The 12,629-nt window shown below is 49.7% G+C and overlaps 1 protein-coding gene across 5 annotated transcripts in view; it reads left to right on the top strand.

Moving 5' to 3' along the window:
• SHANK3 (SH3 and multiple ankyrin repeat domains 3) overlaps nucleotides 1–12,629 on the top strand; it is a 445,396-nt gene that overhangs the window by 299,272 nt on the left and 133,495 nt on the right. For all 5 annotated transcript variants that reach the window (XR_009764300.1, XM_061637962.1, XM_061637959.1 and 2 more), the window contains one exon: nucleotides 8,356–8,431. Coding sequence is in view for 4 of the 5 variants with exons in the window: in XM_061637962.1 (XP_061493946.1) it covers nucleotides 8,356–8,431 (76 nt within the window). In the remaining variant the exon portion in view is untranslated. The remainder of the gene's footprint in view (nucleotides 1–8,355; nucleotides 8,432–12,629) is intronic.

Genomic DNA, 12,629 nt, shown 5'->3' with positions numbered 1-12,629 from the left:
CTGTTTTGCTCTCGTCTGCAGCAGAGGCATCGCTGCTTGTTGCCTTCTGCATTCCCTGCACAAAACCTCCAAGGGAAATCTGGCCTTTTATCCAAACTCCTGGATAGCTCCACCTTTAAGCACTGCAGAAACCAAATATCTGGTTGTGATCCCTGGGAATAAAGAAACATTGGGGTGCGGCATGCACAGACACAGTTGGGGGTCAGGGAGGGTGGAATGAAGGGCCTTGTCATGGTTTCTTGTTCTTTAGGGCAGCATTCCATATGAGTCCCCCACCTGAACTAACCCTCTTCCCGCCTTCTCATCTCCACCCCTTTGCAAAAAGTCCTAATATTGCAAAAGGCTCAAATAGCCAGGTTCAGTATGAAGCATGCAAATTGAGCCTGTCTATGTATATTTGCATTCAGTTCCCTGATGTGCTCCAAAGAAATCAGAATTATGCAAAGTACTGCAAGCAGGCTGAACTTGCTGCCTGTGCGCTGGGTTAGCTGCCCGCCTTGGCAGGAATCTTGTAGAACATTCTGCAGGTCCAGCACCTTGTAAGATGCAGGCACGAGAGGTTCCATGCCCTTCCCAGGGCCTGATCCCTGTCAGCTCCCCGCTGCCTACCTGACTCCCTCCTCCTCCTCTGTCCATTGATCCACCAGATGGAGTGGAGGCCAACTGCTGTCTCTTGAGCTCGGCAGCACTCTTGCAGCCCTTGAGCTCCCCCTGCTGGTGTGTCTTTGCCTTGCTCTTCCGAGGAGAGCAAGCATCTCATCAGGATTCCATGCGGCAGCACCGAGAGTGTGTCAGCTGCCTTGCAGCGTTGCAGCCGTGGTGTGTGAACCTGCAGCCCAAGGGAAGCTGCTCCAAGCAGCCCGCCGCAAGCCATGACCTAGCCGAATAGCCACATGGACGGTCGGAAGGGCAAGGATGGCAGAGGAGAGCCAGCCGCAGCGCTTTACACTGAGTGGCCAGATGAGTCATCGGGTGAGGCTAGGAGGCTCATGGGAAGTCCAGCCCCTACCCAAGAAGGAACAGGGAGATTTGGGGAAACTGCCGGCCACAGAGTCAAAGGGCCCATTTGACCTTGGGGGGCCTTGGGGGACAGGAAGCGGAGGAACTCCTGCCCTGGCCATTGTGCACAAGAAGCCCACAAGGAGTCTGAAACACACATTTTGCAGTGTGCTCTCAGGGCTGCTAAAGGTGAGGGAGTGCCCAGGGCATACCCCAAATATTTGTAGCCCAGCCTCATGGAGGATCAACCTCAGTCTGCCCTCAGCCAGCCTGCTTGCCTGCCTACTTAATAGCCAGTCCAAGGGGTGGAGTCACTGCCTGTGTCAGCTTCCTCCTCCTCCTCTTCCTCAGCCCCACGGTTGCCCTTGTAGAACTCGACAGGGAGGAGGTCGGGGCAAAACTCGGAAGAGTTGGCTCCGCCTCTCTTGGCTCTGGCTCCACCTCCTGTTTGGACCCCCGCCCTGCGAGCCGTTGCTGAAGGGCGCATTGCACTGATCAGAGCTTCAGGGCGGTGGTGCTGGGAATGAGCGAATCTGTCAGTTTTGGTCCCTCTCACTTTCTCCTGTTTCCAGTCTTAAATTCATCTCCCCACATTTCCACAGCAATTTGCAGATTTTTCCCCCAAATCCTCATAAGATTTGTCAGGATTTAAGGTGAATTTCTCCTAATAAACAAATTATGCACATTTTCACCTACTATATGCATTTTTGTACATACCATTTGGTTGGAGAAGTGCATTGCAAAATTCAGAGAGGTGTGAATTTCAGTGGATGGCTCCGTTTAGCTTTGCATATTGGCTCAAGAAATATGAATTAGAGAGTTCCTCATTAAAAGGCAAACAAAATCTGATTCCTCCTCCATCCATGGGGGTGCGTGTGTGTCTCTGTGTGAGTTCTCCTCCTGTAAGTGTTGCTAAACTACCTTTGTCTCTGATGTCCAGCCCTTCACCTTAACCTTGCACAGGTCATAGGCCCATCTATTCATTTCTTTATTTGCAAGATTTTTTTTATCTTGCCGTTCTTCCCTTAAGAGCATAGTGCAGCTTACAATAGTAAAATACATAACATACCACTTTTAAAGCACAGTTCGAATCATAAACATTATTTAAAAGAGCAACAAAGGAACTGCACTGACCATTGGGTGCTGAATTAATGCTGGCTCCAGCTAGCCCCGGTATGGTCTGCGCCAGCCTCTCCCCACATGAGAGCCTCCACATTGTTTTGGCAAACAGAAGGGGTAGATAGAAAAGTTTTTCTCCCTCTCTCATAACACTAGAACTCGTGGACATCCAAGGAAGCTGAAGATTCAGGTCAAAAGAAAATTGTTCACATGGCCCATAGCTAAATGATGGCATTCACTCCCAGAAGAGGCTGTGATGGCCCCCAAGTTGGATTCAACAAATACAAAGAGGATATCAAAGGCTACTAGTCATGATGGCTAAGTTCTCCCTGTACCGTTGGAGGCAGGATGTCTCTGAGTGTCAGTCGCTGGGAATCTCAGTTTGGGAAAGGGCTGCTCTTGCGCTCAGGTCCTGCTTGTGATCTTCCCTTTGGGACATCTGTGGTAAGACAGACGTAGCAGAAGAGCTTTCCCGTCACTTGCTACTGAATGCTTTTCCCTGGAGACGGGATGTGGGGCTTCCTGCATACAAAACTGGTGCTCTGACTGCCGCTGAGCTGTAACGCTGGGCCTCTCGCTTCCTCCTGGCATCTACTGGCCAGAAACTGGCCTCTTTAGCTTCTCTCTGAATACAGACTTGGGGGGTGGGGTGAAGTGTAGCAGATGGCTATTGGCTCTGTTATTTATTTTTGACATGTTGTGCTTTATTGAATGTTAACTGTGTTTTCTTGAATCATGTTTGTACACCACCTGGGAACTCTCGGGTTGAAAGTTGGTTCACAACTTCACAAGTCAGTGTGTAAATAAATGAAATGCCTGTATCAGGAAGTTATCAGGAGAAGGACAGAGGGAGTGCAACCCTGTTACTCTCTCGGCAGCTTTTGATACCATTGACCATGGATCTTTCTGGGCCGACTTGGTGAGATGGGTACTGGAGGCACTGTTTTACAGTGGTTCCGATCCTATCTCCAAGGTCGCTCTCAGAGAATAGCATTGGGTGACTGTCTTTCAGCCCCCTGGCAGTTGTGCTGTGGGGTGCCGCAGGGTACCATCCTGTCCCCCATGCTGTTTAACATCTATATGAAGCCCTTGGGAGCAGTCATCAGAAGCTTTGGGGCGAGGTGTCAGCAGTATGCTGACGATACCCAGCTCTATTTCTCTGTAACATCTGAATTGGGAGAGGCTGTGCAAGCCCTGGACCACTGCCTGGATTCGGTGGTGGGCTGGATGAGGGTCAATAAACTGAGTCTGAATCCCAGCAAGAAAGATTTGCTGTGGGTTGGTGGTTCCCAAGTTTAGATAATTGGTCAGTTGCCTGCTTTGGATGGGGTCGTACTCCCTCTGAAAGACCAGGTCCATAGTCTGGGGGTGTTCCTGGATCCATCTTTGTCGCTAAAGGCCCAGTTGACCTCCGTGGCTAGCAGTGCCTTTCACCAGCTTTGGCTGGTAAGACAGCTGCAGCCGTTTTTGGATCGTGATAGCCTGACCACTGTTATCCGTGCATTGGTAACTTCCAGGCTGGATTACTGTAATGCGGTCTATGTGGAGCTGCCCTTGACGCTGGTTTCGGAAGCTGCAGCTGGTGCAAAATGCAGTGGCACGACTGCTCATTGGGGCAGGGTATCACCAACATGTCACCCAGCTGCTGAAAGAACTGCACTGGCTGGCCATTTGCTACCAGGCTAAGTTCAAGGTTCTAGTTTTGGTGCACAAAGCCCTATACAGCTTGGAGCCAGGATATCTGAAAGACCATCTTATCCCTTATATGCCCAGTCAATCACTGCGCTCTGCAGGTGAGGGCCTCCTGCAGAAACCATCTTATCACGAGGTCCATTCTACACAACGTACCAAGCGGACCTTTAGTGTAGTGGCACCTACCCTTTGGAATTCCCTCCCCTAAAGTATTAGATATTAAATATGCTGGGAATAACAGAAGGAAGTAGAAAAAGAGGAAGGCCAAACGAGAGATGGATTGATTCCATCAAGGAAGCCACAGACCTGAACTTACAAGATCTGAACAGGGTGGTTCATGACAGATGCTCTTGGAGGTCGCTGATTCATAGGGTCGCCATGAGTCATATTTAACTTGAAGGCACATAACAACAACAACAACAACAAATATTAGACAGGCACCATCTCTGTTATCTTCTCGGCGCCCACTGAAGACCTTCCTCTTTCAACAAATCTTTTAAGTAGAGACCTTATCCCAGTCTGCATCTGTGTTGGAATTGCTTTTGAATATGTTTTTAAACCTCCTTTAAAAAAAAAAAAAAAAGATAGATGTTTTAAAAGCTTTTTAAAAAAAAATATTGTTAAAGATGTTTTGTTTTAATATATTTTAAAGTCTGTTTTTATGATGCTTTAAAGTGTTTTTAGTGCTTTTGTTTGCTGCCTTGGGCTCCTGCTGGGAGGAAGGGCGGGATATAAATCAAATAAGAAAGAAAGTTATAATCTAGATACTGGTTCTGCCCCTTCAGTTTTTCTCAGCAGCATTTCCCAACATTCAAGAGCATCCTTTCCATGTTATGATACAATTTGTAGCATAATGACATCTGATCAACAGAGGGATTTATTTTAAAGATATGGGTTCTTACTATGAATTGTATTTTTGTGTGTATTTATTTCTCAATTTCTAAGAAATCTTGAAAATCATGAATCATATATATATTAAACAAGATGACACATAGAATGTAAAATACTCACTGGGCATACGTGTGTGTGTGTGTGTGTGTGCGCACATGCATGCACAGACACAGACATGTCACCTGTAGGTTACATTGTGTGCGCAGATCAGTGGAATCATGGGCGTCAACGGGCTTGGGGAAATGCATGTGAGATCAGGAAGTTGGCTTCTTAGTTTTCTTCCCCAGCCTTTTTTGCACTCATCAAGAAGGCAATTTTTGCAGTGTAAATCAAACCTCGCAAACGTGTGTTGCAGTGCTCAGCATCCCTGCTGTTAATCTGTGTTGGAACAGTCTACGGTCCCTCTTAGCCCCTTGTTACCACCTCCTCAGGCTTCAGTTTGGGAAAGGCCACACATTAAAAACAAAAACCTGAACATGAAAAATAATAATTTCTCCCATGCTAGATGCAAAAGCACCCTCTTGCCAACAAGTTTGGTATAAACTCCTTGGCTCTTGGAGTCAGTTTTCTCCATGGCTGTGGCAACGAGGCTGTGGTTCCAGACTATGGTCTGAAGGCACACGAGACCAGCTCCCTGCTGAAGCTAAGCAGGGTCAAGTCTGGTCAGTGCCTGGATGGGAGACTGCCTGAGAACCATATGTAAGCCGCCTTGGGTTTCATGAAAAAGAAAGGCGGGGTATAAATGTAATAAATAAATAGATAAATAAAAAATAAATAAACGAGGCCAGGGAAGAGATCAGCCAACCAGGGAAGGAAGAGGACTTGTGTGGAAGTCTCGACCCCAGCCTCCAGGGTGCTGTCCGCCAGGAAGTCCTTTTCCGGACTAGGTAGACATTCCAGGCTTCAAGGCGCACATCAGTGGGGCTGATGGAAACAGAGCTGCATGGTGGGGAATGAAGGCGGCCGAGATCCACCCGGCTGTGCCCGGAGCACTCTTGTCCCTCTTCACGTGACATGTCAGGGCACCATGTCAGACCACCGTTACCACAACCTCCTGCACTTGTTGGAGTCTTGGGATGGGCAGGTATCAAACTCTGCCAGTGGTCTGTGGCCCTACCCTGGGTCCTGCGCTGCTCTGCCCTGCCGCACTGTCAGATTTGTGCCTCGCTGCTTCTGCTGCTACACTCTCTGCTAATTTCACTAGTCGCTTCAGATCACCAGGGCTGCCTCTCATTGGCTGTCACCGCAGCTGACTGCACCCCCACCCTCATCCCTCTTCCCAGGCCCTGCTTGGGCCAACAGTTTTGTGAAACTTTGTGTACGTCCGATCCGACAGAATGCACCTTTGTTCACTCACACAAAGTGGACACGTCTTTGGCTTCAGGGGAGGCTGAATTGCCTTTTGTACTCCTATCTGTGAATGCACGACAAAGAAAGTAGAGGCCCTTATATTGTACGGTTCAGAGCGGGAACCACGAGTTGGCATCAGGTCTCAGCCCTTGCATTTTGCCAACAGAAGGTGTGACAGTAAATAGCCACCGAAGGATCCAGGAACAGCCATTTCCTCCAGATCCTGGGGAGGCAGCCCAGGTGAACTCTTCCTGTCCCCATGAGCAGAGATAGTTCAGCATCCACACAGAGCAGTGGAATATGGGAAACCCCCCCCACTGTCTTTGTTAGCGTGGACTGGGGGATAGAGCTTGGGCAAGTGTGGAAGGAAGGGGCTGCTCTTTGAGCATGGAGGCACAAGTGCCCCTTGCGCTCTGGTGCTGCTCTTGAAGTGACCTGGACTTTGACTTGCATGCAAGTGAGGAGGAAGAGCCTGGTCAGCTTCAAGCAGCGTCCTGGCACCATCCAGCCCTCCCTTGTCCCCACGGCTGCAGGTGGTTTTGCAGAGCCAGTGGAATGCTAACCCCCTCCCCCCCCACTTGGCTACTCTTGGCCTCCATTTGGAACATCTGTTTTGCTAAAGCGCTGTTGATTATCTGAGATGTGGAGATGAGCTTGGAGGGTCAGCAGGTTAAATGCTTCAGTTTCTCCAGTGTAGGGGAAGCACCCCACCTGCTGGTGATGAGGGGACATTGCGCCTCTGCCACTCCTTCCCTTTCAGTGGCGTATTGATGTCACCTCCGTGACTCCGCTTTTGCCAACCTGCAGGGTGCTTCCCCAAAAGTCCTCTTGCACTTGGAAATGCTGCCCCAAATGGTTTTCAGATTTGAGGCCGTGCCTCTAGAAGGAAAGCTCTGATGCTATGTGGTGCATATGTGTTTCTCTGTGGCACTGAGGGTGACTGGTGGATGCAAGATGTGCATCTTTAACCACTTCTCACATGAGCTAAACAGCTACATTTTTAAAGTGGGGTGGGCTGTCATTTGAGCCAAAATTAGCTCCTTCCCCTGGTGCAGGCTGCATTGATTTGTATCTACAAGTTCAGGAAGAAGAAAACTGGGGGCATACAGGCTTCCCTGGTGTTGCTTCACACCAACCAGGTGGGGTAGGCCACTCCCAAAGCCAAGATGGCTGAAGCAAGCCATGAATTCTTGTTTCTTCATCCCCCACCCCCGGCAACATCTGCTGACCAAACATGGCCTCTCCCACAGAGCCCCCCGCCCCTTAGCTTGGGATGCTGAATAGCTGGTCTATGGAGGGGAAACTCTAAGAGGCTTTTCTTACCAGTCTTTGCTCCTTCTTAGCTGCAGGACAGTCAAGAGATTTATTTATTTATTACATTTATATACCGCCCCATAGCTGAAGCTCTCTGGGCGGTTTACAGCAATTAAAAACAATAAAAAAATATATACAAATTTTAAAACACAAAAAACAATTTAAAAACACAATTTAATTTAAAAAAAAACAATTTAAAAACACATGCAAAAATGCCTGGGAGAAGAGAAAAGTCTTGACCTGGCACCAAAAAGATAACAGGGTTGGCGCCAGGCGCACCACGTCAAACACTTCATTCCATAATTTGGGGGCCACCACTGAGAAGGCCCTCAGATGAAAAATGAAAGCTCTTGGGAGAGTGCAGAGAAGCAGAGGGCACTAGGTGGGATCCTGTTGCTGCCAGCCCCTCCCCCCCCCCACTTTCAGGCCCACAGGCTAGCTGCAGCAAGTCCTGCTCTTGGCTTGATAGCCTCAGCCTCTGTGGGTCCGGAACCGTCTTCCAACACAAATGGTTTAGGGAAGATGCCCCGGCGGCCGGCAGGCTCATGCACACCCCTTCCACATGGGCAGGCCTCGCAGCATAAGCTGCTTGACTTTCCTCAGATTAGCAACACCCAGCTGCAGGCAGCCCAGGAGTATTTATTTATTTGGAAATACTGTGGCGGTGTACAAAACAAGAAATGACAAACAAAATGCATCGTAAAAACGAATCACGTCCATCTGTAAAACCAACAGGAAGAGTGCCCGGCTGTCTTAAGGAGGTGCCTCAAAGGGCCAGGTGTCCAGCAGTCCTCGCACTCAACCCGCTTTTGGTGTTCCAGTGACATGCACCCGAGGGTGGGGAAGGGGAGCCGGGTGCGTGCAGAAGCCGTCAGACCAGCCCTAGGAGATGAGAGGGTGGAGGGAGGGAGGCTCCATGGGGCAAGAGGTGGGGCTGCCGCAGGCGCCTGCTGTCTCGGTCTCTGAGAAACACCTGCTCTTTCCTTGCAGAAACGAGAGAAGACAGGACCAAAAGGCTCTTCCGACACTACACTGTGGGCTCGTACGACAACTTCACTTCTCACAGGTAAGGCCCCTTCTGCTACCTACCTCCTGGCATACGTTCGCTGCCCCACACCTGGGACTTCCACTTCAGAGAAAGGGAGGTCTGTGCAGCAGGTGTGGGCTGTGGGGAGCAGGTCCCCCTCCCCACATGGTGCTAGGTGTGTGTCATGGCTTGCACAAATCTGTTTCGGAGTTGGGAATTTTGCATTCTGCACTGTGCATTGTCAGTGAGAGAGAAGCTCAGTAAGGTAGTCATAGGAAGTGACGCTTCTGTAGCCTCACAGCTAAAGTGGAACATGAGACATTCAACTGGGCTTGGACTTTGCTTTGAGGCCGCATTGAGGCCGGTAAATTCCCCTAAAAGAGTCCCTTAGGATTTGGAAGTGAAGGCAGGAGGCATGAGTCTAGGATAGAATGGAAGGATAGAAGAGGCTGCCTGTTCTTTTGGGATAGCAGGGGGGCAGGTGGGGGCAGAGGTTGAAGAACAAAAGGTTGTGGGAAGTGGCGTGGCAGAGCAGCGGTGTGTCTTGGGTGACACGTAATGGGCAGAACGCCTGATGGTCCTGCAAGACTCGGTGTGACGCCTTGGCTTGTCCATTCTGATGAGGCTCTGTTTGGAGAGGAGGGTGGAATGGAACATGCACAGCAGCAGAGCTCAGGGAATTTAAGTCCTGCAGGCAGGTGTCACCACTTGGGAAACAAGTCTCGCGATGCCATGCAGATGTCGGGCTCCTTCAGACAATCTGTCTATGGAGCATGAATCCTGATATGCTTCCCCAAAGCTTACACAGAGGTTAGACTGCGCCAGGTCATGTTTGAGTATTTGGGCTGCTTTGTTTACAGGGCAGTTCTTTGATAATGAGCATTTATCTTGCATGCATTCTTATTCGCTTTTGGGGAGGTTCCATGTCTTACCATCAATCATTTATCTCACACGTTTTCGTGTATCACCCCATCACTTTCCTAACTGCAAAAAGCCTGTTGTTTTCTGTTGTTGTTTTTTAAAAGTAGATTTGTTTTGCTAGAGCAACAGCGTGCTTTAATCCACTTCCATTGTTCAAACTTAAATGTCTAGTATATGCTTGAATCTCTCCTGCAAAATACTGACAGTCTGGAGGGAGCCACCAACATTCTGCAGCAAATACTTTATTTGAGTTGGGAGCAAAAGAAGACGAAGGGCGGGCGGGAGGGCTGTTGAGTTTATTCCCACCCTTCCACAGGGAAGAACTGCTTACAGCTGTAGGTGCTGTTTGCTCATAAGAAAGAATGTGGCTTGCTGGGACAGAGGCAGGTGAGCTGCTCCAGGGCCTGTGAGAGTCTTCTGCCCTCCCAAACTCACTGAGGCCTGAGTTGGCGGTTGGCCTGCGCCTTGTCCACCAAGTGGCTATTCCTAGTTGAGCATTGTCACCTGGCAGGGCATTCTTGGTAGCGGCCCCTAGATTATGAAACTCCCATTCCAATTTTGGTTTGGTTGTCCCCACTCTAGTTACTTACTTACTTAGTTATTATTAGTTATTACATTTTGTATCCCACCTTTCTTCCATCCGAAGGGGCCCTAAAGTAGACTAAAGGCTCAGGCTGGAGAGAGTTTTCCCTGGAGGGTCTCACTTCCCCAGGTGGGAAGATCAGCAACAGAATATGGCATTGTTTTCTCCAGCCGCTTGAGAAAAATGGCTGTTTTAAGTTGTGGTAAGGACTTGCTGGAGAAAAGCTGCTCTGCTGCAAGGGGACAGTCAGCAGCAGCAGGAATCCCGTGTGCCCTTTCAGCCTTTCCACTCGCTGCCATCCGAATGTGTGGGGTGCTTCAACGAGGGCCCTCTTTGACTGGCAAAGACAGGTACAGGCTGATCCTGGTGAGCAAAAGGTGCCTCCAGGCCGCATCCTGTGTTCCTATGAGCAATGCTAAGCAGCTTTTGTTACATATCTGTGGGTTCTTGAGGAGAGCGGGGCTCACATCTGAGATGTCTTAGCAGCTAGGGATGCTGGATAGATTTGATTCAGTTCCCATTTAAAAGGCAAACCTTAATTCTCACTTTCTGAAACAATATGTGACCCAAAACACAACAGTCTTTCAAAATTTGCACTTCTCTGAAGTTTGCAGCACAGTCCTCAGCCAAGTCATGTGTAACAAATTCATATGCCAGGGAAAAATGCATACACTGGTGGAAATAATATTCAAAAATGCAATAAATTAGGGGAAATTGCATGAAAATGTGTATATTAGGAGAAATTTGCACTAAAATTCAGATGAATTTTCATGAGGACTTTAAAAAAATTGCAAACTAATGTGGTGAACTGAGTTTAAGATTGGCAAAATGAGAAACTGAGAGAATCAAAAACTGACAGATTTGCCCATCCCTACTAGTTGCAAGAAGCCAGATTTCGGCTGAACAGCAGGAAAAACATGCTCACTGTTACAGCAGTACGACAATGAGACCAGTAACCTAGGGAGGTGGTGGGCTCTCCGACACTGGAGGCCTTCAAGAGGCAGCTGGACAGCCATCTGTCGGAAATGCTTTGATTTGGATTCCTGCATTGAGCAGGGGGTTGGACTCGATGGCCTTATAGGCCCAACTCTATTATTCTATGATTCTACTATCATCCGAGGCTTTAGGAACAGGGGTGCGCTCCCACCTTTGCAGAAGAGCATGAGAAGAGATATATCCCAGAATTCTCTGCTGCTCTGCTTTCCACAGATGAAGTAGCCACCCTTTTCTGCCACCACCACCCCAGCAAGCCTGGAGGCAGCAAACAGTTTAGGATCTGGTGGGAGGCACAGCTGGAGCATGGAAGGACCCAAATGCTCTCTTGGAGAAGCCACATCATTCAGGGTGCCAGTCATAGGGGGCAGCTTTGTCAGACCAGCCACTGGTCCTTGCAGCTCAGTGTGGCCCACGCTGGCTGGCAGTGGCTGTCCAGGAGATCAGGCAAGAGGCTTTGCTAACCCTGCCTTTGTGTCCTTGTGCACCTGGAGATGCCTCTGGGGATTGACCCCGGGACCGTCGGCTTGGAAGGCAGGTGCCCTGCCACTGAGCAACGGCCCTTGCCAAATAGGAACTGAGGAAGCCGGGCCTTTGGTCCACCGAGCCCAGTACTGACCTGGGCAGCAGCAGCTCTCCAGGATTTCCGGTAGGGGAAGTTCCCAGCCTTACCTGGCCATGCCGTTGGGGATTGAGTCCGGGGCCTTCTGCATGCAAGGCATCTCCTGCTGAGCTCTGGCCTTTCTTTCCAGTGGTTCACCTTTCAGACCGAGTAGCGTTCAATACAACTTCCTCTGAAGAAAGTTCCAGCATCTCCCAGGAAAGCCTTTATGCCTGAGGGCCACCCCAGGGGTCGAAGTAGGAATCTGGAGGCCTTCAAGAGGCAGCTGGACAGCCATCTGTCGGGAATGCTTTGGTCTGGATTCCTGCATTGAGCAGGGGGGTGGACTTGATGGCCTTATAGGCCCCTTCCAACTGTACAATTCTATGATTCTATGGCCTGGCAGGATGGTCCCTCCAGGTTTGGAAAAAGCAAGGAGCTGAAGAGCCCAGATGCCAGGGAGGAAGGCCACCAGTTTCTTTGCAACAGCTGATAAGGCTCAGTCTGGATGATGGATGGGAGGAAGTGCTCCGAGAGCAGCCCTGGAACTGAAGGCGCTGAGAATCAGCAGATAATTTAGGGATTGTTTTGACTCAGTCGGGGGCTCAGCTCTCCGGGAGGAGAGATGAAAAGAGTGACTGTGCATAGGCCATCTGGACGGAGCTATGCTCAGGATCCTTGCAATGAGCCAGCAGACTTACTCTGGTGTCACTCAGGGAGTGCTGGGGAATTGTGGGCACATTTCTTCCATTCGGGGGGGGTGTCCTCATCTCAACCCCTAGAACAGCCTTCCCCAACCTGATGCCTTCCAGGTATTTGGGTCTACAACTCCCATCAGCCCTGATCGTTGGCCATGCTGGGTGCCGGGGCTGATGGGAACTGGAGCCCCAAACAGCTGGGGGGGATCAGGTCAGGGAAGGCTGCCCAAGAAGGTAAAACAGGCTTTGGTTTCTCCTGCTCTCTGATTTGCATGCCTTTTGGACACCGCTGAGTTGCCCATGTAGATCCAGTCTTTCCCTTCCCACATTCACATAATACCTGTGCTATTAAAGGCTGGTGACCCGGGTCTTCAGATCACTTCAGGTGGCAGCCTGAAAGCACCTACATTTGCAGGGGGAAATGGACTTTGCTTCAAGTAA

This window comes from Rhineura floridana, chromosome 8 (genome assembly GCF_030035675.1).
Source record: "Rhineura floridana isolate rRhiFlo1 chromosome 8, rRhiFlo1.hap2, whole genome shotgun sequence".
In the NCBI taxonomy this organism is placed as follows: Eukaryota; Metazoa; Chordata; class Lepidosauria; order Squamata; family Rhineuridae; genus Rhineura; species Rhineura floridana.
This window is presented reverse-complemented; position numbering and strand designations above follow the sequence as displayed.